This window comes from Lonchura striata, chromosome 1, assembly GCF_050655825.1.
Source record: "Lonchura striata isolate lonStrDom1 chromosome 1, ASM5065582v1, whole genome shotgun sequence".
NCBI lineage: Eukaryota > Metazoa > Chordata > Aves > Passeriformes > Estrildidae > Lonchura > Lonchura striata.
The window spans coordinates 33,780,014-33,805,824 of NC_140703.1; the positions used below are offsets into that span (position 1 = coordinate 33,780,014).

Genomic DNA, 25,811 nt, shown 5'->3' on the forward strand with positions numbered 1-25,811 from the left:
TTTTCTGTAAAACTAAGATCTAGGGCCAGAGTCTCTTCTTGGGCTTTTTGGGGTGAGACTGGAGTAACTTCATGAGGCTACAGGATCTTCCCACGGAGAGTGGCATTTATGAGATCTGAATCCTGGCCAGGGATGACCCTCTTTTCAAGGCAATACTATTTCTAACTCATTTCCCCTCCTCAAAGCAGCCTATTTCTCTCGCTAACGATGAAGTTTCCCTGGGCCAAGGGCTGCTGTGCAGCCTTTCTGTCTTACACTTGCTAACTTGTGACTTCGCAATCCGTGGGTTGCCATGGAAAGGATTATGCTGTGATTAATGAAGGCATTGTCAGCTAATAGTTTTTTTTTTTTCAAAGCTTTTCCTGGAGCTGCAGAGAGCAGCTTCCAAGCCTGGCAGAAAGGGGCTGACAGGATAGGTGGCTGCAGGCACTCAGTCCTGGGCACATTTTTGGTTGTCTACATCAAGACCATGCTGGCTCCAATCACAGTCACGTTGGCTCTGCCAGTCCCTTTTGAGGGTGAGAGGAAAAGCAGGGGGTTTATTGGTCTCTTGGACCAGAGCCAGTGTTTTTTTCTCCCAAAGCAGAGTGGGACAAGTGTCACTGTACTAAGGGTTTGGCAGGATGTGAAGACAGCAAGTAAGACTGTGACAACTTTGCACTGTGAAACCCTCTTCTCTGCTAGGCAATGTCCTAGAGGAGAACTGATATGGGATGAACCTCTGTGACTTTCTGGTGCCCCAGTCAAATGCTAGGTAGAGCCAGAAAGGTTATCAGGACAGCACTGCCCCAGCAGTGTCCATAGGTATGCTGTACTAAACCCCAGGCAGGCTCTCTCAATCTGTGCCTGGAGCTGTGCACAGAGCCCCTGCTCTGAACTGTAGACACACAATGGTTGGAAAAGCCCTCTAAGATCATAAGGTCCAACTCTCAACCTAGCACTGTCAAGTCCATCACTAAATTGTGTCCCCAGGTGCCACAATGACAAAATTTTTAAATACCCCTAGGGATGATGACTCCACTACTTCCATGGACAGCTTGCTCCAGTGCTTGGCCACTCTTTCTGCAAATAAATTTGTCCTAGTATCCAATATAAAGCTCTCGCAATCAGACACTTGTAGAGAGCAGAGTGCAGTTGTGCCCAATTGCACAAAGGGAGTGCAAAATATGAGAATCCAATAAAAACAGGAATTTGAAGTAGATTGAGTACCAAATGAAATGGAAAAGTTAGACATCCATAGCCATAAATCTCTGGGAAGCCCTTCATTTCTTGGCATGGTTAGATGCCCAGCCTGAGCAGCTAGGTAGCAGCTTCTACCTCAGCCCAGCTGTAATCTAAAAACCGAGTGCTTGGTCCCACTGTCAGCCTCAGGGCAGTCACAGAAAATCATTGAGCTCTTCTTAGACTGCAGTCCCAGCAAATGCCTTTCCAGAATGTCAGTTCAGCTGCTGCCATCCCCTTTCCTGCATTTAACCTGGTGTAACAACAGAGCATTTACCCGGGGTGCAGATGACCTGAACACAGTTTCACATGCATGAAAAGAGTTAAAACTTACACGGGTTGTAAGGTTGGCTGTAGACTGACAGGTGCCTGGGAGGGAGGTTTGCACTGCTGCTGATGCTGCACAACTAGCCTGGTCTACACCTTTATGAGTGTGGAGGAAGGAAGATTTGCAAGAGGCTATGCCTGATGTTACATGGAGTGCTGGGAGAACAGAACCTCTGTGAATCCTGGTTTTGTCTCCTCTCCCCATCTGACACTGGCTTGTACAGTGGGAGCTGTGCTTGGAAGGGGCTTCACCCCATCAGACAGAGCCACTCTCTTCAGCCGTTCCTGACTTTGGAAATGGGAAGATAAATCTGGGATCATGCTGGCTGTCAGTGTCTCCATCTAAATGTGAAGACTTTTAGTAATATTATAGAATAATGGAATGGTCTGGATTGGAAGGGACTTTAAAGATTAACTCTTTCCCACCCACCTTGCCGTGGGCAGGGATACCTTCTGCTTGACCAGGTTGCTCAAAGTCCCATCCAGCCTGGCCTTATCACTGGGATTTAGTCTTGTAAGGCTTGCAGGTTGCAGCTGGGAAACACAGGGCACAGGGTGCTCTGGGCTGTGCTAGGCTGGGACCAGGACCCAAATCTTGGGACCAAGCCCTTCTGTCTTCCTCCTGATATCTGCCATTGTCCAGAGAGCACATCCCACTCCTCTGGTGCTTTTTCTCATTTCAAGTCATCTAAAACAAAAATGGTCCAACTGGGGAGAATTATGACAAAGGAAAGATGGTCAGAGGTCTGGGACACCTTTCACAGGGGGAATGATTGTTTAGACAAAAGCTCCAAGCTGAGAAGAGAGTGGAAGAAGGTATGTTATAGATCCTGGAAGATCATGTTTGCATGATGAATGCAAAATATTTTCCTTAATTTTCTTTTGAAATACAAAAATTAGAGAGTGTCAATAAAGCTTATAGAGACCAGGCTCAAAGATAAAAAGAGTTTGCACAATCTGGCATCTGTGGTGTAACTTACGCCAGAACCCCGTGGATTCTCACAGTATTGGGTTAAAAAAGCATTTGGACAACTTTCACTTACAAAAAGCCTCTAAAAACTATAAAGCATATATATGAAAGGAAAAAGACAACTACCCCTTTTTGCACTAGATGTTCTTGAGCTGCAAATTAACTGGGGGGAACATAGCAGAGTAATGCCACTATATCTGCTTTTATACTGCTCCTTAGGCATCCTCTTTCAGATATAGTAGATGGGGAGCCCACAGGACCCAGCCTTTTATGTGGAGCTCAACTCACTAGAAAGTTGTTCATGGCCAGAGATTTTCCTTCAAAAAATTCTTCTGAGATATGAGCCTCACTTCTTAGTTATCTTGGAGAAGATAAAGTGTCAACACATCATTTAGTACAAGTCCCATGTGTTATGTGGGCCAAGGGAAATACAACAATACCTGTTCTCTTCTTTTTTCATTGAAAATATTTCTATTCCAGAAGATACAGAGAGGAGCTTAATGGGATTTCGTGCATGTTCTGTATCAGATTTCCTGAAAGCCATTAGGGAATTGCCACAAAGATAGTGATCAGCTGTATCTCTGCTAGAAAACCTGGGATTTGTGTGTGGATTCCTGTGATTTCCAGAGCTGACCCATGTTGGGGTGAATCTTGCTTTGTAAGTCAGTTTTCCATGTGCCTGGTGTGTATTGGTGTACAGGAGTTTGAATTCATGCCAACAGGAGAGGCTGGGAGAAGAAAATGCTTTGCCTCTTGGTGGCATCAAGTTCCCAGCCCAGGCAAAGCTCCCACTGAGCTCAGGGGGCTCAAACAGCTTCACAATAACAGTGGGGCTGGAAGGGAAGGGAGCCCACCCGCAAACCACAGCACCTCCCATCAGCAGAGGAGGGTCCTCTTCTCCTGCACTGGGACAGAGGATTCCAGCAGGTGTGTGCTGTGGGAAGGAGCAAGGAGCCCTGCCAGCCCAGCTAGAGCACATCAGAGTGCTGCCTCCCACGTCTGAGCCTTCGGGTGTTTTCCAGCATCAGTGGAGGTTGCTGTTATGTTGTGATGCCCCAGCTATTTCTGTCCTGCTTCCTCTCATCCTTCAGCTTTGCTGGAGCAGTGCCATCAAGGCCAGCAGATTTACCCTGGGCTGAGATGAACTCCAGAAACCACACACAGACACACACACACACTGGGTTTGTGTCTCATACAGCCCCCCAGAAAGTTTTGGTCTGGAGAAAAAAAGGAGTGGACACTTAATTTGTAGTTTCTGTGCAAGAGCCTTCCTCAAGTCAAGTCTGATTGAGTTCTCCATGTCTGGAAAAAGACTTCTAAGATCTTGGTCAAATGATGAAGTAAATCAGAACTGCGATTGATTCAGGTTAATTGTATAGGGTGATGGGCAACAGAAGGTGAAAGGTGTTAGGGCAGCCTTATTGCTCTTAGAAAAAAACCCTCTAGATCTCTCCCAGTGCTCTGTTATACCTGTTTTTCTACCAGGGCACACTACTCTTCAGAGTAGCAAACCAGGTCCTGTCCTCCCAGCCCTGAGCTCAGTGGTCAGGGAGGATATTAAGTAAACAGGGTCAAAATTCCGACTTTTCAGGTGGAGCTGTGATGTTGACCTCAGCCAAGGAAATGAGATTTGTCTCCAGAAACCAACAATTCCTTAAGTGTAGCTAGGAGCAAGGGACAACTATCAACAGCCACCCCTTTCTTTGTGTGGGAATCTCTAAGCACTGCAAGGAAGGGTAGGAACAGAGCAGTTTGTTAATTCTGGAATAATTTAAGGACTGATTAAAACTGGCTTTCTCATCTAGGCTGATTTCCATAGGAGACGAGGCTTGTGTGGCCACTGTGCCTGTCCCTTTAGATGTGTCACCTAATCACAGTAGTTTGATGATCAAGTTCACCTCAAATTTCAGCTGTAACAAGGAAACAAAGTTCCTAGACACTTCCTGAAATGACACAGGTGAGCATGGGAGAAATCTCGTGCCCTGCAGCATGATGCCACTGCCTGTTGGCCATCTCAGGTGGGTGAGAAAGCTATTATGGATGCCCCACCTGCAGGAAAGTCTTCTTAGGAGGGGCTATGCCATACTGACCATCTAGAAATCTTATTATTTGGAATTTTGTCATTGTAAATGAGGCTTTTGTTAGCGCTGCTTCTCACAGATGAAATTCTATCTATTTTTGGCTCTGCTGTTTGCTAGGTGGGAACTTGGCATGGAGCAAAGTTGCTTTACTTCCTGGAGACTCCAATCCTTTTGTCCATCCATGCTGTTTCAGGATGCAATGACTTCTACTTTATACCTATGCAACACCTAACATATAGAATCATAGAATGGTTTGGGTTGAAAGAGACCTTTTAGATTATTTCATTCCAACCCTCTGCCATGGGCAGGGACAGCTTCCACTTGACCAGGTTGTTCAAAGCCCCATCCAGCCTGGTCTTGAACACTTCCAGGGATGGGGCATCCAGAGTTTCTCTGTGCAACCTGTGACAGTGTCTCACCACCCTCACAGTAACGTTTCCTCCTTATATCTAATCAAAATCTACCTTTTTATGTGCCCTTTAGTCTAACTCTCTGACCTATACAAGTGACTTCAGCTCAGCCAGATGATGCCCTTTAGAGCAGAGCACCCATGCACTGAATAACACTCAGCAGGAGAGCAGTAGATCAGCAGCAAACAGCCCCTGTGACTCAGAACTCCCAGCTGAAAAATTAATATGACTTTTTGCATGTGCAGCCAATGAGTCAGGGAGTGCCTGTCCCCCTCTCATCCGGACTATTACAGGGTTGATGTCTCCCAGCACTGCCTGATACTGCCCTGAGGGGTGTGATGGTGATTGCACCAAAGGCATCCTGAAAGGGCAGAGCAGAGTCTCCACTTAATTTTACAGTCCTTGTTCAAGCAAAACAACCTCTGGAGTCAGCAGGAGTCTTAGCAATAAAAATAGGGTTGGTATCTTATGATTTGAACCCATTTAATCCTAGCAGCCCTTGCATTCAGAAGCTGACCCCAGCCTCTTGAAGGGCCACCCTGAATATCTCCAGGACCATGAAAAATAAGAGGATAGTTTTAGGGCAGGCAAAAGGAGGATTTCACTAAAAATCCCAGTAAAGGAGTTCCTGCTGAGACAAAAGCCCTTACAGGATTACAACAGCTTGCAGAAGTCCTGCTCCAGCATTAGTAGCACCAAAAGGAGAGAGCCAAGGCCAGATCATTAGGGACCTACAAGAGTACAGGTGAGACAGCTGCTTATTATGCCAATTTAAGGATAGAGAATGGTAGAGGAACTGCCTTTAATAAAGACATCTTGATCTGGAGTCATAGGCACAGACTTGGCTGCCCTGATTCTACTGCATGACCTTAGGGAAAGTGACATCCTCACTCAATGCCTCAGTTTCCCTCTGTGTGAAATGAGGATAGCATTAGCCCCTCCTCCATAAATAGGCTGGGATTCAAGAAGGAATAACACAGGATAATATCTTGCTAGCATTGTTGCTAAAACAGTGGCTGCAGTAAAGACTCCCTTTAGAGAACATTTCTATAGGAAAAAAACAGAAGCGGGTTAGTAATTAATTTACTGAGCTATGTTCAGTAAATTACCTCTGCCATCTATTGTCTGGGTGGTGGAGGGTCATCTAGAGACTGTTGTACAATGGAGCACCTTTCCTTAGATTTCTGTTTCCCAAGCCTTTGCAACAGGCTGCCCAGATAAGCTGTGGATGCCCTATCCCTGTTGGATGGCCTCTTTGAGCAACCTGATCTAGTGGAAATGCTCTCTGCCCATAGCAGAGGGTTGGAACAGGACAATGTTTAAGGGCCCTCACAACCCAAATCTTTCTAGGATTCTATGACCTTTACAGAATTGTTTTCAGATAACAGAGTCTTTGTAGGTGCCTGAGCAGTACAGCCAAAGGGGTACGCGTGCATCTAAGCTAAGGGCTAATGTCTGTGGTTCCACTGCCTGGGTGGCTCAGAAGGCTGTCGCCTCCCAAACCTGGCCCAAAATGGGATGTAGCATGCATGAATCTCCTCCCAAATCCAAGCACTCATTGTGAAACATGTCAGGCTGAAGTCATCCACCACATCTGTCTGTATTGTTTGCTCTATAAACAGCAGGGATTTACCAGCCCATCAAGGAGCAGGTCCATGGTGACCCCACTGGCACTAGCTTGTCTGCTCAGTCCAGGTTAGCTGGGCTTCTCTGAATCACAGGTAGGCAGGTTCTGAGCTCTGGTCTTGGCACAGTGCTATCCACACATCTCAATTTGCTCAGGACAAGCAAGAGGGCTGCAAGTACAGCCCCACACTGTGCTGCTCCAAGGAGGAGAACCCTGAGAGCATATTCATGTCTCAAATCACCCCCAGTTTCAAACAAAGGCTTTTACTCCTAATTTGTTCTTGTCATGTGCTGAGCCCTGTGTGTAGGGGCAGAACTTGGGAATTCATGTATGGGTAAAGATGAGATGAGAACAGTTGAAAACACCATTCAGCCGACCTGCAAGTGCAGCGTTTTCCCTAGATCAGCTCAGCCTGCTGCGTCTGGATTATGCTGAAATTACACCTGACCTCCTTGCAAAAGGATACTTTATTTGATTAATTATTGTGGCAGTTGAGAAATACTCAGTGGGCAGTAGAGGCTGGTGCACAAAAGGAAATTGCCCTCCTCGGGAGGCTGTGCTGAGTGCTCTGTGCAGAGCCGGGATCGGATGCCGCCGCCATCCATTGTTCTGCTCGGGCTATGTGAAAGCACAGTGAGGGAGAAAAGGTCATGTCTTTTGTTCAGCTCCTCTACCTGCTGGACTTTTCGAGGAGATTGAATCTATTGAACTTCCTTCTGAAGGCTTAAAAAATTCATGTCTGTTTCCTGACCACTCTCAGATGAACAGAGGCTACTACATAATACTCTGACTTTCCAGAGCGGGGAGTTTTCTGTGATTTCTTGCTTTAATGTGACATTTTGGCTGGGACTCATTCAGTTGAGGTGTTTCTTTCCATGGCACTGCTACCAAAACCCTCCAAATGGAGGTTTGGGGATGAAACCCTCAGAGTCAGCTAAGTGGTCTTTTTTCATATTCACAGCTACTCAGGGATGGGAGAGGAGGGGACATAAAAATGAAAATGGTCACCTCAGGCTTCTTCTGTAGTCTATGGAGATAAATAATCCTGACAGATGGAATGAAATGGGCCTTGTAAGCACTAGTGTGTCCCTTAGTCATGGAGGTGATCTTAGAGAATCATGGAAACATTCAGGTTGGAAAAGATCTCTGAGGTCATCAGTTCCAATCATTAACCCAGCACTGCCACATTCACCATTAAGCCATGTCCCTAAATGATCTATCCACGTCTTTTGAACTCTTATAGGGATGGTAATTCCACCACTGCCCTGGGCAGCCTGTTCCAATGCTTAAAAACCCTTTCAATGAAAAGAGTTTTCCTAATACTCAGTTTAAACCTCCCCTGGCACTCCCCTGGCTGTTTCCTCTTGTCCTGTTGCTTTTTTACTACGAAGAAGTGACTGACCCCCCACCTGGCTACAGTTTCCTTTCAGGGAGCTGTAGGGAGAGAGATAAGTTCACCCCTGAGCCTTCTTTCCTCTAGGCTAAACAACCCCAGCTGCCTTGGCTGCTTCTCATCAGACTTGTGCTCCAGACCCTTTACCTTTCCAAACTTCGTTGACTTAATCAAACCCAGTGTTTGCATATAAACAGCTCAATCCCACTTTGGGTGTCAGATGGGACGTGGAGCATGAAAAGAAAAGGTTGAGAACCACAAAGACACCTAAACAACAGCACTGTCACAGGAGAGGGAATGATGGATGCTGATGTGAGGCATAAAGCCACAACAGAGAGATATACTAATGGGCTCCCATTCTAGGATTTGCATTCTTCTGTCTTACTCCAGGCTTGTGTGGATAAACACAGTGACAGGTATTTGCTCCCAGCTCTCCTCTGATCTGTGGCATGGCCAGAAGGAGGCATTGCTTTCCACCATCCCTAGGTAGTGAGTGCATCACAAAGCAGGCTCTTGCCTTTCTGGAAATTTTCCTCTGTCTTGAGTTCTGCTTAAAATAACATCCTGAGATCCATAGTGTTTTGGGGTTAGTTTTTTGAATTAGCTAGTTTATCACCTTTTGAGATATGGTGTCGACTTGGAGATTTGCACTCTTGAGCAGAATAACAAAATCAATTCTGTTGGAAAAACCTCTGAGATCAAGTCCGACTTGTGACTGAACACCACCTTGTCAACAGACCATGGCACTAAGTGTTGTCCTCAGCTGAAATATGAAAGAGTTTGGGTAACTCTGTTAGGAGATTGGTAGGGACAAAACAGAGGATCAAATGGACTGCAGAACCCCTCTCCTATGACAGGCTGAGAGGAGAGGTTTGGATTTGTTCAAGCTGAAGAAGAGAAGGCTCTTGGGAGATGTTACAGCCCTTTCCAGTAATGAAAAGGGCTACAAGAGAGCTGGAGAGGGACTTTGGACAAGGGAATGTAGTGATAGGACAAGGTGGAATGGCTTTAAGCTGAAGGAGAGTTTGTTTAGACTAGATAAGAGAGAAATTTCTTACAATGAGGAAGGTAAGGCACTGGAAGAGGCTGCCCAGAGAAGTGATCAATGTCCCATTGCTGGAAGTATATGATGTCAAGTTGGATGGATCTTTTAGCAACCTGATCTAGTGGAAGGTGTCTCTACCTGTGGCAAGGGGATTGGGCCAGATGGCCTTTAAAGGTCCCTTCCATCTCAAACTATTTTGTGATTCTGAAAAGGCTCTGAGACCCTGCAGCTGGAGAATGAGTCTTCATAGTCCTTTCACTGACCAGTGCAGTGCTTTGCAAAAGCAAACAGTATGGCACAGCCTGGAGCTGTCATCACAGGCTCTGATTAGTGCTGCAGCTCTTGGTGGAGGAAGGCACAGAAGATCACATTGCTTTCCTTTGCTGTCTTTTCATACCCTTCACAGTCTCACCAGGGATCACCACCTCAGCATTTCTTGGTGCTGCATTTCACAGCTTGCGGAAATCAGCACAGTTTCAACCAAAGTCATTTTATCTCAATCACTTGATACTGCTGGGGGTCTGGTTGTTGAGATTTTTAGCTGGGTCAAAAGAAACACTGCATTTTCAGCTGATCCACAGTCAGCCTGACCAATGAGGAGGGCTCAGCACATGGTTTATAAGTGCTCGGTTTTTAAGTGCTCAGCATATTTTTCATATTGTTCATCTCTACTCAGGGTCTGTTGAAAATCATACCCTATTTTTGGGTACTGAAATATTTGGCTGGAAGCACTACGTACTGCACAGCCCCTGGTGCTCATCTGTCACTCACGTTGTGTAGATGACACCCTGTTTATTGGTGGTTTCAGTTACGAGCATCATTTCCCCGGGTTTCAGTTGCACTTGCAGAATGACAGACTGCAGTGTGCATTAGCACTCCACTTTCTTCCTGGAGCTACTTGCATGGAGAAAAAAGAAAAAAAGCTCTAATGTACAGAAATGCAAAGTATCTGCATATGTAATGCAGCAAGGCTGCTCCTGTGCTGGGCTGTTTTACTACAGAAAGCCACTTTGGTACCTGTGGTCTTTTCATCCTGTAGTTACTTGGCTAATCGATTTGCAGGTTCTCTGTGTTCTTTTGTGTAGGAAAGGTTATTTTTACTCCAAGTAGCTGGGATTTCATGGGTTTGGAACATCCCTTTTTTCTAAAAAACAAAACAAACAAACAAGCCAAACAAAACCCCACCACAATAAAAGACTGCCAGGTCTTCCCTACAAACAGCATCCGCCCACGAGAAGGAGAAGCCTGACAGGAGTACCCTCAAATCTAATTAGCACCTAATCCTGTGCCTTTCATCATTGTAAGGCTGAGTGTTTCAGGAATAGCTATAGAAAAAGCTGCACATCTTCTAAAAGAGCCCTAGCAGGCTGTTGTTTAGTTGCACAGTATTGCACACCAAGAAGCCATTCTGAGCATCCAGGACTTCCCAAGGGCTTTTTACCCACCCTGCTATCAAGTATACCTTTACATGTCAGCTTGCAGCTCTACTTGAATTTGTCGTTTTCCCTCAGTTGTCCGTAAAGCTGGATCTGCAGCTGACAGGGAGGTAATTCTTTACACCAAATCACATCTCTTCTTCAAGCAGCTATTCCTCTCCTGAGACCAGCATTCACTGGAAATTGGTAATCACTCAAGTTCTGATGTGAAAACTGTAGGAAAGGCTTTTCTTGACCTTCACTGAATTTGGGTCAGAGCTTTTCCAGGAAAACAGGCTCTGTGCTGATCACAGTGCAGAAAGAGCCTGCATCTCGGTGGGCAGGCTGTGTCATGGATGCACCGCTCACATGAACAGTGGTAATTCCAATGTTTTCTGCAGCTTATTGCTATTGTGACCTGCCTTGCTGAGGTGAGAGCTTCCTTGCATTCCTCACGTCATTTGTCAGCATGACCCCAAGCTGATCTGTCTGTGCGGAGGTGGCAATTAAGGCATAAATAAGGGAACTTTCTCAGCACCGGTGGCAGGCAGCATGTGGCCAGGTGGTGCTTGCTGTGTCCCCACATCCCTGCCACGAGAGTCTTGTACTGTTTGCTCACTGGCAAAAGCTCAGGGTGTGCTGTCCTGTGTGTAAAAAAAAAAAAACAAACAGTGAATGCTCTGGGTGAATTCCCATTGTTTTTTATTGCCCTCCAGACAATATCATTGCTTTCCAGGGGAATGCATCTTTTCTCCTCATTAAATGGGATAATGAGTAACAAAACCAGAAGGCTGGATTTTATTTTTCTGGAGGAGTTAGAAATGACCATTCTTGCAAGGATGAACATACTGGTGCCACGGGAAGGGATGGTGCAAGTGAATGGCCACTACTCTAACACTTCAGTCCAAAGCTCACATTGGAGAAATGGGGAACATCATAGAGTCATGGAATGGGTTGGGTTGAAAAGGCCCTTAAAGATCATCTAGTGTCAAACCCTTTGCCATGGACAGGGACACCTTCCACCAGACCTGACAAAACCTTCCATGTGGGTCCATCTATGTGGTCAGTTGTAGATGGTAAGCTGTGACTGCCTCAGGTGAGAAGCTGAAGGCAAACAGAGGATGAGACCCTAGGACAAGATAGTTAAATAGTTTTTAACACTAAGGATTGTTTGAGCTGGAGCTAATTACCTAGAGAAGAAGTGGGTTGTCTCTGTTGAGAGCTTGCTCATTGATAAAGCTATCAGGGAAGATTCCTGTTAGTCAGGAAGAAGATGAATGGCTGTCGTATTCAGACTGATACCTTCTGACCTGAAAGCCCTGCTTCCCATTCAGGGCTCCAGAAGAGTGCAAAAACATGTATTATCATAGCTTCCCAACCATGCCAGCTTCCAGATGGACAAAGACTAGGAGAAGTAGTATGTAGGGATGTTGCTTTTCTTCTTTCTGCTCACTGTCACCTATGGTCAGTGGTTAAAGGTCCCAAGGACTGGAGGGGTTTGTCAGCTTAACCATGATCAAGAGCCATTGTTTTCCTTCCTGAGTGTAATCCTGGTTTTGGTAAGGACAAAGGTGCTTGTCTCTGAGGGTGCAGGTCTGACCTTTTTATTCACCATCTCTCAGATGAACAGTAAAATACACTGGAAAATCCTTAATCCTTCTCAGATCCCTTGCAGGAGGGCAGGAGGTGAAAGCAGTAGTGTGCAGAGAGCACTGACGTGTTAAATCTCTTTGCTCAGCTAAGGTGGCACATTTCTGCCAGTCAAGTGAATTGGACACAAGCTGAATGAAATTCTGGATTTTTTACAATTTAAAGTGCACAAGGTGTTCTCCAAAGGACAGGCTCTACACCAGGATGGATACAGTTGGGGACAGGCATTGAATTGGAATGCACACACACATAAATTAATTATTCTCTTTTTTCACTGCACTTGCATGTAAGAAATTAATTTAGGGTGCAGAACTTCCTGAGAAAGGAATCGATTTTACATTTAGAGTGAAATGCCTGAATTTCTTTGGACCAATGCCTAATAAGCGTGTGCTCTGGAGGATTAGCACTGTGGAGTGATCCCCCAGGAAGTATGGCAAGTCATGTGGCTGGAATCCGGTCCTGAAGTTCCAACAAGGGGCACAGAAGTGCCAGTTAAAGAGATTAGAGTAGCAACCCCCTCCTTTGCAATTGCAGGATAATGGCTTTGTCCAGGTTCCTCAGACTTTCTCCCTCCAGAATCAAACTCTGTGGTGTTCCTTTTGTATTGAGGATGTCTTTAGAACCAGGAAAGCCATGGTGGAGATCACTGTGGTGCAGACCTCATACTGAAGCACTTTTTGGCTTCTGTTGACCACAGCTTGCAAGCAAGTGGCATGTATAATTCTGTGTCAAACATTACTCTGCATCCATATGTAGTTTAAAGCCGCTTCAGTCTCACCCTACTGACTCCCTCAGATGCTCAGTTCAGATGATGCTCAACCAGTGATGGTCAGAAAGCTGCAAAATTAACCATATTTACAAAAAATATATTTTCCAGAGGGTTCTCTCTGTGCCCTTGTGTTACATATGAGTGATTTGGGAGAGGTGCTGGGTATGTTTTTTTAGCCCAGCTCATTTCCCAGACCATCTATAGAGCTTCTCACAAGATTGGGATTGAAGTGCCCTACACTCACTTGCAGCGAGGGTCAGAGGGTCCAGATGGCTGTTTAGTTCCACCAGGGCCCTCATGAATTAATAGGCAGCTGGTCTTTCTGGTGCTCAGACAAGCCCAATCCTTCTTACTGATCCCTGTGGGAAGAACAGGCAGGGGAGTCTGTCCCTTCCCCTTTGGGTTGTCCCCTGCTGAGCAAACCTCAGGGAAAGCTGCCTGTCTGATGTCTACAACCTCTATTGCAAAGACATCATGAAGGGACTGACAATGCATTGAACAGGATTAAGCTGAGGCTACACCTTCAGAAAATAAAAATAACCCACAAAAGATTCTGGGCACCAAGAATTTAAAACCAGACTGGATTTGGTATGTAAATATTCTTCCAAACCTGGAGCAAGTTTTGGAAGAGTATTCAGCATCACCACAGGCCAGGCTAAGCAGGATGCCCACACACCAGGTAGTTTTAATGCTAGGAACCCAGATAACCATGGAAAAGTGCTTTGTTTCAGCAGCAGCAGGACAAAAACTGAAGGAGCAGTTCTGAGGTGTTAACTTGTGCCTTTAGCCCAACCTGTTGGAATAGATGTCCCATGCATGGTTTTTGCAATGTGGACACCTAGTGGGGCCAGCTCACCTAGGTCACTTGGCTGATTAGCATAAAATTTATGTCTGGGATACTTAGGAGCTCCCTTGTTGGGTGACATCTCTGTTTTTCAGAGAAGAAAAGGGAGGAAAGGAACTACTAGATGACTTGTCCATAGCAGATGTCCTTCAGCCAGGGAACTCCAACTGCTATCCAACTACCCACCCCAGAGTCCAACCAGACCCATGATCATCATGGACAGACCTCTGCAGAACCTCCCTCAGTGCCTGCTTGAGCCTGGCTAAGATTTCACTGGCTATTTCCAGTGAAATAGACCCTTCAGCATCCCTAGGCAGTCTGCCTCAGGGCTCTCTACTTGGCAGGGTTAGAAAGTTATTTTCAACCCATGTGAATTAAAGTGGAGAGTAATAATTTAAAGTGCTAGAGAGAAGGTTCAATCTTAGAATTAGGAAAAGTGCCTGACAGCCTTTCAGTTATTAAAGTGTGCATGTGATTTTCCACCATTCATCTACCTTCTAGGAAAAGTAAAATTAATTCATTAAATATGGCCTGTGGCCAAAGCTTGCCTAGTGAGTATTTCCTAATGAACAGTGGTGTCTTGGCTGCTCTTAGGACACCAGTTCCTTTCCTAGGCAATGCAGAGTGTTTGTGGATCATGTAGATGGTTTTAGCAGATGGATGTTTTCATTAAGGTGGTTGAAGGCACTTGGATGGCAAAAGCCTACAAATGTCAGTGGGGTAGTTATCTACTTCATATATGTGATCTGTGAAAACATAGAGGTAGTGCAGGCAGCCTGGTGAGGAAAAGGAAATAACTGGAAATTCTGTTGGGCCTTTACAGTCTCTGCAGGAGCTAATGGAGATAAATCCTGACTTTCTAGTAGGATGAGAACACCTCTGTTTCCCACTGCACCTGAGAGGCTACAGAAAATTCAGCCAGCAGGATCCGCACCAAAGGCCAAGTGCCTACCCTGCTGTATGGGATGCAAGCAGTTGCTGCTGCTGGGGAAGAGAGATCACTTTCCTTGCCATGAGGAAGGTGTGTAGGGACACTGGCATGGAACATTATTGTACCTTTTTTTGTGAGACTGAGTCTCCCTCTTTGGGACATCCCACCTGGAGATGATTGTGGGGAGGGTTGAAAGACTTCTCCCTCCCATCCCCATGAGAAATATTTCCTCTTTAGTGGGAGGAGCATAAAAATGAAAATAATGGCTAAAAATTGAAACACAGTATTTAAGTTTTTATGATGAGCCCAGATTATTTTGCCTCTGTGAATGGAAATATCTTGGGTTCTGCAAGATTATCCTTCATCAGCCTTCAGTGTCCAGAGTCCTGTGGGAATTGTGTCTCTGAGATCGAGTGCCTTTCCCCCTGCTTTTTAAGACATGAATATGCTGGAAAATGTTCCACACCATAAATACAAGTATTATTGATTGCCATGTAGCAAGGATGACTCGGAGATTAAAAGCTGCAGAAATTAAATTATTTTAAAGTATTTTTCATTCATACAAACCTAACACACTTAATTTTGGGAGCCATGAAATGGCACCAGAGCAGCAAGCACAAACTCAGGAGCAGCATGGGACTTTCCCATGTAAATCTCACAAGGTACAATTTGCAAAACAGCTGAAACAGAGAGTGGAAATACTCCATCCAATCCAGGATTTAGTTTCAGGGTGTGCTAGGGGACTTCATATTTTCTTTCCTCTCTTGAAAACAGTTTGGATAGAAAGATGAAAATCCATCCAGCCATGTCATGTGTTGGAGACAGTCCTCCCTGCCTCTATGTGCTTTAGTTCATACCCCAGGATCCAGAGACACATGTAATAAATCAGTATCAGTGTGTTTGCTGGGTTAATCCTTGGATAACTTTCTAGGACTCAGTTTACAAAATATCACTTGCATAAGTGACCTGCAGGCCCAGTCTCATTCACCACAGTGCCAGCATTAATCTGGATGTATTTAGAGGATTGTCTCTCACTGTCTGGAATTAATATTACAAAAGCATTGGGAGTTTCAGTGCTACTGGCTCTCCTCCACACCTAGGGCTGTGGAAATGCTGTAGGCTTCGGACAGTCTCCAAGCTGGGTCTCTTGGGTCAGGGGGAGAATCATTAATTGCCGACTTCTTTTGATTTAGGTCCATTCCTGGTGACTGCTGATGTGTTTATACAGGAACCATGGTCATTCTACGACAGGTAAGTGAATAATTCCTGTCTTCAGCTTCTCTAGTTTTACTCCATCACCACAGGCACTAATAAAAATATATTTTTGGAGGGAGCGGGTCAAGTCAGGTTATTTTTGTCCTTTCTTATTTCCCTAAAAAGACTGTTACAAGATGCAGAGATACTCATTAGCCTTAATCCTTGATTGGCTTAGAGGAAATCATTACTCTGTGTGTGTAGTCCAGATTAACCTCGCACAATGTTCCACTTCTGTTTTCTCATCTGGGATGGCCCAAAAGCTGCATGTGAATCCTGGACATGCAGAAGAATAAAACAACTTACTGCCTGACTTAAAACAGGATCTAGTCAAAAATTGATTTCAACTTCCAGGAACAATTCTGCTTTGGTTGTGTAAAAATTGAGCCTTTTTGCACATTTAAAAGAAATTGAAAGATGGAGCACCTCTGATATGGAAACAGTCCAAGAGAGTTGAGGTTGAGAAGGAGAAGAGAAGGCTCCAGAAAGACCTTATATCACCTTGCAGTACCTAAAGGGAGTTTGTAATAAAGGAGAGCAACTTGTATATTGGGCTGCAGTGATGGGACCAGGGAAGTCCTTTTAAACTAAGAGGGGTCAGGTTTAGATGAGATATTAAGAAGAAATTCTTTTCTGTGAGAGTGGAGAGGCACTGGCACAGTTTGCCCAGAGAAGCTGCCCTATCCCTGGAAGTGTTCGAAGGAAGGTTGGATGGGTCTTTGAGCAGTCTGGTCTAATGGACGGTGCCCCTACCCCTGGCAGGGGGTTTGGAACAAGAACATCCTTGAAGTCCCTTCAGACCCAAACCATTCTGTGATTCCATCAAATGAAAATTTAAGTTGTGTAGCAGGTCTCATGCAGATTCTGAAATAATTTAGGGCTTCATATTGTAGTGTTTTCCCTTTGTCTGGGGATAACATGTCTCTCTCTCAGCTTCTCATTGCCATGTCTCACCTGGGGAGAACTGACAGTCCCACCACGTGTCCTGGGTTGGGACTGCAGAGACTCGAGTGTATTTGTCAACACAGTCAAGCATTGACACAATGGAGCAAATCTACCCAACCATTTTGATTGAATTCTGCATCTTGCTTGGTAACTCTGCTTTTGTCCAGCAGAAAGCACTGGACCTTTGAAGGACCTCACATGACTTCAGTTTACAGGAGTGACACAAAGGGCTGAGGATAACTTTCAGTGGAAGGAATTCCAGAGATCTTGTAGAGCAACTGAAATGCTTTTTATAGCGTTTCCCCAACCTGCTGGAATCTCAGCCAAAAAAAAAAACAGGCTTTAGTTTGGTAGGGGTATGTAGAAGCTTGGTCCCCCTTCCAAAGGGTCCAAGGTGTTGGAGCACAAACTGCTGATACAGTTTGTGATGCCAAGGGAAATGGGTGTGAAAATTAAAACAAATTAGGCAAAAAGGTCAGAATAGAATTTGAGAAATACCCTATTCCAACTCTGTCTAGGATGGGATCACTGCAGGCTGCCTGTCATGTCTCTCTCTGAGGGTTACTCCTCCATAGTTCAGCTACTGGATCACAGTCTTCTGTACCAGCCTGAATTCACCCTTTGTGGGCCTTTAATCAAATTGAGCACCTTTCTCATTATCTAAAAGAAAAGTGTCTTGTCTAGGCAAGGCTGCAGCATGCTTCTGAATAATTCTGGGCACTCTCCCTGTGGGTTCAGATACCAAGCAGTTGCTCAGAAATATCAGAGAAATACATGTGTATTGAATTTGTTGCTTACTGCAAACATCTCTGCAGCATGGATAAGGTGAGCAAGGACCCCTCTGTAGTTGTTAGCAGGTGCAGGCCCTTTCTGAAGTCACTTCACACCAGTTTCTCCCATCTAAAGGTCCCTTCTGAGTCACACAGGAAACTTTGCTCTCTGTTGCTGTAAATACTGCTCTTTATGTGATGCTTAATTACAAATAGCAGCAATATTTGTATATTGCCTCCTTCAGTTTTGCTGTAAGATTTTGGAAATACACCTATGTTGTTCATGACCTCTATTACTTTCCAAAGAGCTTTCTCTCTCTCTTTTTTTTTGCTCATTCTTGAATGTTCACAGCATGCTTACAGTCCTGCCATCCTACCCTTTTTCCCCTGAGAACTTTCTCCCTCAAGGTCAAAAAAACCCAAATTGTCGCCTGAGATAGATGAGCACAGAGCATTTGACCCTTACTGCTTGGTTTCCACCCAGCTATAAATCCAGGAATTTTGAAGATGAGCCTGTGACATTGCTTCTCTTCCATTCTCCCATCAGAACAATTCATACCAGGATCTCCCTTAGGGAGAGCTGAGCACCGAGGCCAGCACACAGCTCCAGCGAGGAAGAGAAAGCACACAGAGCTTTCTGCCTGCCCTCTGTCTTCCACCCAGTAATCCAAAAGAAAAGCCAATATTGTTCCCCAGCAGGGGCCTGCAGGGAGCCAAACTTATCAGCTTTAGTTGCTGGCAAATTACTAGTGGCAAGTCCATTTCCATGCACAAAGAAAGGGAAGATGGAAAAGGAGGGCTTCCTGAATTCCTGCCTTGGCAGCCTGACGAGTTAGTTTGGCTCCACAGCACAGCAGCAGCTCACTCATGCACATTCTGTCTGTTACTTAATGTAGAGATGTTTTTGGAGCTGGAGTGGAGACTGGGAGGGTGTGCTGGTCCTGCCCACAGCTGACCACACAGCCTGGCCAGCAACAGGGCTCTCCTGGTGGCAAATGGCAACAGACTGGTGCCCGCTGCACGGCTCTTTTTGCCAGATCCATCTTCTTGCTCCTGTAGGCAACCCTCATATAGCCTACATTTAAATCCAAGGTGCTGCAAATTTGCTGTTGCTGGGCCATCCCAATAGAAATCAAACACACTTATCTGCTGGAGAATAAAACATGTTGCAAAATTTAAGTATTTTGTGGAGGACCAAGTTCTGCATCAGGAGTTGGACTGGATGATCCTTATGCATCCCTTCCAACCCAGGAAGTTCTGTGATCCTGCAAATCTCATCCATTAAGCTAGACTTTTCAGATTATTGTATCTGTGTTACTCTAGGCACCTGACTGTGTCCAGACCACATGAAGAGCATTGCTGCTGTTGCAAGTTTCTCCCATTCTTAGTGTCCCCTTAACCTGCACCTGCAGTTCTAGGCAGAAGAGTGGAAGTAAGAGCTAGGAGACCTAATCCATGCAGATAAAGGAAACCAAAGGTCAGCCAGATATTATGGTCTTGAGGGATCAAGCACAGTGGATGCTTTACACTATAAAGTTCTTTTTAGTTCAACAGCAAAACAAGGAAGTTATTCCAACTATTTTGAAACTTTGCAGGAGCCAAGGTTTGGTCAGAGACTTCACCTCTGCTCTCCGGGTTTGTCAGAGCTGCTGGTGAGGTGATTCTTGGGGGCAATGCCAAGATCTCACAGTTTCTTTGCTTCTGTCCATTCTGCAATTCCTGTGACACCTCTGGCATTTCTTGGAATGTAAAATCTGCAGTACAGCTTCAGCTTTAAACCCCACAAGGCCTACATGAACAAGATGGTCCTTAATATCTTCATTGTTCTGTTTTTTGAGGATATTTGTGGCTTCCTGCTCTCATGTCAGGAATGGCTTTTGGATAAAATTATCCTTTCTCCTTCTTGCCGTTTCTCAATGTTTGTCTACAGGGTTACAGTTTACTTCCATACCCTTGGAATTGACCGAAATCCTACAGAACCTTTTTCCCCCACCTTGTAAAACAAACTCTGCAGTCCTCCTGTGAGGGCAGCAGCCCTTTCTTCACTATTCCAGCTTAATTTCTTCTTGTTAAGACCAGAATTGCATGTTGCAATGCAGGTGAAGGGGATTTATGCAGTTTGTAAATGAGCAGAAATAGATGTGACTGCCAGATGCTCCAGTAGATGTTTTCTGTGCTGGGGGTAAGAATAGCAGAGACCAGGTTTTGAAATCTTTCACAGACATGTTCCACTTGGGCTGTATGAGCACTGGCTTTGCCTCGGGCTGACATACACTGTTTTGAGCACACATTCAGCTTTGCCAGGTGATTTACTGTGCTGTGTATTTTGCTAGTAAGGAGGAAGGGGTGGGGGAGGAAAGCAATAATATTGTAGGTCTGCTTGGGGCTCATCTGTAATCATGTTATTATAAAAAGCAAAGCGTAACTCTGCTGTTTGGATTCTCTTTCTCATAAACACTGAATAATTTAAGTCTTCTCCCATTTATGCCTTGTATCTGTCTGATCTATGAGTCTGAGGCTTCCCTGGATAACTGTATTGCAGCAGTGAAAAGTCCAGCACAAGCCAACCAAAGGGCACATTTGCATATAGATTGAAACATGAATCGTTGGGAGCCATTCATTAGTTGCAGTGCTCAAGACATTTGGCATTTTAACAGCTCTTTGCATCAAATCCTTTCCATCACATTTATGGGACAATTAAAGTGCAGGGGCTGCTGTGTGCAGAAAATGAAGCTGCAGGCTAGGGAGATGTTCTTGCAGAGCTATGGCTGTGGAATATAAATTGTGTGATGTCAAATAAAGGTAGAGCAAGCAATCTCAGCCCTAGCGTGGAGATACCTTCTGAGAGAGCCTGTCTGAAATGCACTCATTCCTGCTTCTTGATACCTCAGGCACACCCCCAGGATCCATCTTCCCTGAAGTGTATGGGCTGAAACCTTCATCTATTTGAATTCAAGACAGAGAAGGCTTGGAGTGAGAGTTGTTGTATGTGCAGCTGAGTTTAGTATTGCTTTATAAAGAGGCAGTAACTGAGTACCCAGCCAACAGGACATTCGTTTGAGGGTATAGGAAACTTCAGAGGACTCAGTAACAAATTTTACCTTGACTCAATCTTGGGGCCACATGTTTCCCTAGGGAGAGCTCTATAAGGACAGCTCACATATCATCTTGTCTTACTTGATGGTAACTTCTCCATGACTGTCAGGACCCTTAAAGATGCATTTAACTTGCTGAGACCTGTCATCTGGAGCAAGAAGAGAGGAATTCATCTCCTCAAACTGCATCTTTCTCTTAAATCTTCAAACTCATCAAGGCCTTAAGTTGTGCCAGGGGAGTTGAGCTTGGATATTAGGAAAAAAATTCCTCAGCATAAGCACTAGAGTAGGCTTCCCAGGGCAGTGCTGGGGTCATCATCCCTGGAGGTATTTAAAAGATGTGGCACTTGGGGACATGGTTCAGAGAGTAAGGTTAAGGGTTGGAGTTGATGATCTTAAGAGTCCTGTCCAACCTAAATGATCATTCTATGATTCTATAACCTGACCTTGAAGAAGTCTCACTGTATTTACATGCTTTCTGTTAAAAAAAAAAAAAATCCTGTCATGAATCTTGAACCTCACCTGGCCACTCTGCACCAGCTGGTGGAGCTGGGAACTGCTGGCCCATCTATCAAACCCATTTTCAGGAGTGAGATCAGAAATCCTTCACTCTCACCCACCCCACATCTTATCCTGCTGCTAGGGATCAACACAAGTGTTCATTTCCCATGGTCATACAGCTGTGGAGCCTCTGATTACTGTTCTTAATGGGAGGAAGCATCTTCATCCCAACTGTGCAAGCAGACGAGCAAAGGGATCCCAATCCCATCCCATTCCCCTGCCCATGTCTGCCCTCCACTCTGTCCCAGATGTGTGAGACAAGTGTTATCTGGACAACCTTATCCATAATTTTGCAAGAATCATATGATTCACATGTACTTTTAAAAATATTTTATGGAAGTTATGATTTTTTTTTCTGTTCTTTTTACTCAGGCTAGTTCTCATGTGGGATATATATAGGGACTGACAATTGGAGGGATTTGAGTAAAAGGTAGACAGTTAAGACAACAAGTTAAGTCTGCTGTAAGGGGTGTTTGTGATGTGACATCCACAGAGGGACCATACCTTGCTATCTTCTTGTACAAAAGGCTGTGCAGCAGACTGGTGCCTCCCCCTTTTCAAGGTGACCTTCCTCTTAATCAAATTCCTCTTGCAAGATTGAAAAACATTTGACAGCAAGACATTAAAAAGGGAACCCTCAACATTTCATGGATTTGGGGTTATAGACACTTCTGTGGAATGACTCTGATGTACTCCAGTGAAAAGATTTGGCTCTTATGGTGTAAAATTCATTCCTTTTTCAAGACACAGCATCATTTGCTAGCACAGAGTAGACTTGACAGCAATTTTCTTAAAGAAACCCACTTAGCTCTGGCTTTTGCAATCAGGTTCAAGAGGCTGAGCACATCTCCTGGGGCCCAGGGGAAGAAAAGCAGTAACAGACCTTTTCAAATAGCACAAATTGAAAAATGGCATTTCTTTCTTGGGAGAAAGTTGAGATGGGCATATAGAGAATATCTGTCGGGATGTCATTTCCTGGTCAATAAATAAAATAGTTCAATTGGAATTAAAAGCTGAATTTGGAAATGGAATTTCAATAAGAATATCAACACTATACTCTCAGTGTCAGACTTTAGTGAAATGCAAGTGTTTTCCCTAAAGGTTCTGTTTATATGTTTTTCCTGTTGCATTACAGGTTTTGGTGAAACAGCAATCTCTAAGGAAAAATTATAGTGAGAATTTTTGAAGAGTAAATCTATTTTGAGTTGGTTCATAAATGCAGTCAAAATAGTCAGATAATTTAGATGTTTGCTAGAATTTACATAAGGAAACTTCTGAAAAAAAATTCAAAATCTATTTAAGAACAAAGAAAATTCAGTACTGGGAGCAAAATAACCTGAGATAGGCAAGTGAGCCAGCTGCCACTTTAGATACTTCTACTGGAGCTCTTGACAATGGGGGAACGAGATGAGTAAGTGTGGACTGGGACTTGGGAATTTGTATTCTAATATTTTAGCATTTCCATTTTGCTAATCCTGGATATATTTACAGATACTGCTCTAGTGGTCAGCAGTACTGTCCAGCTTGTGCAGGGGTTGTTGCAATTTAAGGGAATTGGCCTTTCCTGATTAGCCACATGCACATGGATAAGTTTTACAAACGTGGGAAGGTGATGTGATGGTGGATCACTCCTTTCCTTCTCTGCTTCACAAATCTGCCCTGCCTGGGAGGTGGCACAAAGGAGCTGGCATTGGCAAAGGAAACCAACTGTTTCTTGCACTGGGCAAAGGTCAGTCTTAAAAGTTTACAAGGATTTCATCCTCCTTAAGGCAATTTTGTGAAAGGAGAAAACTTTACCAGCTGTAAATTATAAGGACTTCTGTTCATGAACAGAAACAAATACAAAATTCTTAAGAGAGTTACGGTGGGCTGAAGTTGGGAATGTATATCAAATGTTCAGATTTGTTCAGATCCAGTTCTGCCCCACTTGGCATTCTGTGTCCAAAATGACTGTTGCTGAACACCAAGGGACTAGTAAGTATACACTGTTATTTCCCCAAAATATTTTCCTAGCCTTCAGCTAATTTTCTGGCCTTCACCTCTGACTTTGCAGCTAGGTTATTTCCCAAGCCTGGTGTGACTTACTTAGTTAGCAGTCCCTAATGCGTCTCCCTTCCAAGCACTTGTACAATGCCCTTAGTTCTCATCCACCTCCATGGCCATTTTCTGAACCTACCCACTACTGAATTTGATATCTTCTTAGTTTTGGACCAGAAGAGTATTTTAAAGAAGTATCCCATCCAGCCTATCCCGCTGTGCCCTAGGCAACCTCATGGACCACTGGAGAAAGCAAGATGCTACCTACCATAGATGGCCCTTTGGTGTGCCTCAACCTTGCATGCCCATTTGCATGTCCTGCCTGAGGAAATGCCTCTTGCATCCTGATAGTATTGCTTCCTCCCAACTCTTCTACCAAGAAGCAGATGTCCTCTGTCCTTTCCTCAGAGCCACTTTAGCAGAACCCAGGAGAAGAAGTTGGCTTATCCCGCATGCTGAAGAAGGAAACCAAATGATGCTTGGTTTTAAGGTTAGGAGAAACACCTGGGTGGAACAGTGATTTGTCCACCTTGACTCAGAAGCCTTTTGTGCAGCCTGTGCAAATGCAATGTGAGCAATTTATGTGCATCCCCTACCACCCAGCCAGGCGTTTTATTGCACCGTTGCTGGCAAATGACTCTTAAGGTCACACACTGCATTTTCATGATCTACAAATCACTTTGTGAGGGCATTTTACTGCCCCTTTACCCCATAAAATTGCTCGATTCGGTATGAGATGAACAGACAGTCTTTCCAATAACATAGATGCTGGAAATGAAACAACATTTGCATCCAGCAAAATGCAGTGGGGACATTTACCATATTTCCATGCTGATAGTGTCAGCTAATTCCTGAAACATAGGCTTAATTAATATATCTATATGATAATACTCTTGGGAGCTGCAAAATTAAAGCTGTATGACCATTGCTGAGTTTCTCAAAGCAAATACAAAATTGATGAGTATTACATGAATTAATTTCCCTTCACATGATTTGGGTTTGCACATGAGTACTCATTAGCTGCCAGTTTCTGAACAAGCCTCTATGCCATGCTAGGCTCCCTGAAAACCCTCCAACCAACCCAAAATTTTGATTCCAGGAGTAATATTTAACAAAACTTATTTGTAATGCAACCTTTCTCAAAATGGGTTTTGGAGGCCATTATCCCCTTTAGGTAGCATATGCAGAATGGACTGTCTATTTTGGGTTTGTCTGTTTTATGTAATAAAATATCCATGAGGAATATAAGAAGTACCAAAACTACAGGAATTATTTGTTGAGCCAAAATACCAAGCTTATTTCTTTTATGGTTTTAATCTTAGAGCTACTAGAGTTCAGGATGCCCATATGAAAGACTTCTCCCATTGGCAATCTTACCAGCCACCAGTCCTTAAAAATTTCCTGTAAGACATGGTTCTAGCCTCCTTTTCCAAGCTATAACTATTGCTTTGTTTGCAGTGGCTGAGGATTATTTGGTCAGACTTGGATTTTGAAACACATTTCTGGGTTCTGCCTCTTCATGTGTGTAAAAAGGACTGATGTCTGGCTCATGGTCACTTTCTGAAGGCCAGGTCTCTTCAGTGTGTGCCCAACAAGCTCTAAACCATTAGCTGCAAAGCTGTTCCAAGCTCACAGTTTGAAGATATCTGCAGTACACATCTGTGTGTGTCCTGAGCCAACAAGCTGACTGTCTTGGCTGAGTCTGGCAACTGCAGGTGTGATTTGAACAGTGATGGCTGTCTCAATCTCCATCATCTTGTGCTAGCCTGAAAACTCCACTGCACCTCTGTTTGCAGCCTCTAGGGTTTGTCTAGCTGAACTTGCCAGCTGGTCCCTCCAGACCCTTTATAAGCCAGGTTGTCCTCTGCGGTCTCTACATTATTCGAGAGCCTTGGGGAATTGCATGTACTATTAGCATCAAAGTTTATTTAAAACCCAGGGAGAAATCATCAGAAACAAGTCTCCTGATGCATTTGGTAATTCCAGAGAGTTACAGCAGATGGGGCTGGTAGTGTTCTGCCCAGCTCTGTGGTTGGTCCACTTCCTCCTTCAGAGGGGCCCACCACCAGCACTCTGGTAAGATTTTCCAATACAGTAGACAGAGGAATTGAAGAATCCAGGCAAATGGTTGCAATTAGCAACTTGCTCTGAGTTTCCTTTTCAAGGTGATCTGGTTTGAAGCAACTCTGGGGTCTTCAGAACCACAAAGCAAGCAATGAAATATGCATTATTTTTCAGGGTTTTGATGAGGACTCGCAGGAACCATGTGCTTCACTTTCTCAAGACTTTTTTCGTAGAATCATAGTATCATAGAATGGTTTGGCTTGGAAGGGACCCCAAAAATCATCTCATTGCAATCCCTGGCAATGGACATGGACACCTTCCACTGGATCAGGTTGCTCAAAGCCCCACCCAATCTGGCCTCCAACACTCCCAGGTTTGGGACTGCCACACCCTCACTGGGCA

The 25,811-nt window shown here is 44.5% G+C and overlaps 1 protein-coding gene across 4 annotated transcripts in view; it reads left to right on the forward strand.

Annotated features, from left to right (window-relative positions):
• MYO7A (myosin VIIA) overlaps positions 1-25,811 on the forward strand; it is a 97,541-nt gene that overhangs the window by 1,760 nt on the left and 69,970 nt on the right. For 3 of the 4 annotated variants that reach the window (XM_085574139.1, XM_085574147.1, XM_085574141.1), the window contains exon 2: positions 15,877-15,934. In XM_085574139.1, coding sequence (XP_085430265.1) covers positions 15,917-15,934 — 18 coding nt within the window. In that variant the 5' untranslated portion in view covers positions 15,877-15,916. Of the gene's footprint in view, positions 1-15,876; positions 15,935-25,811 lie in introns of those variants that run through there. The other variant, XM_085574162.1, reaches the window with a different exon arrangement.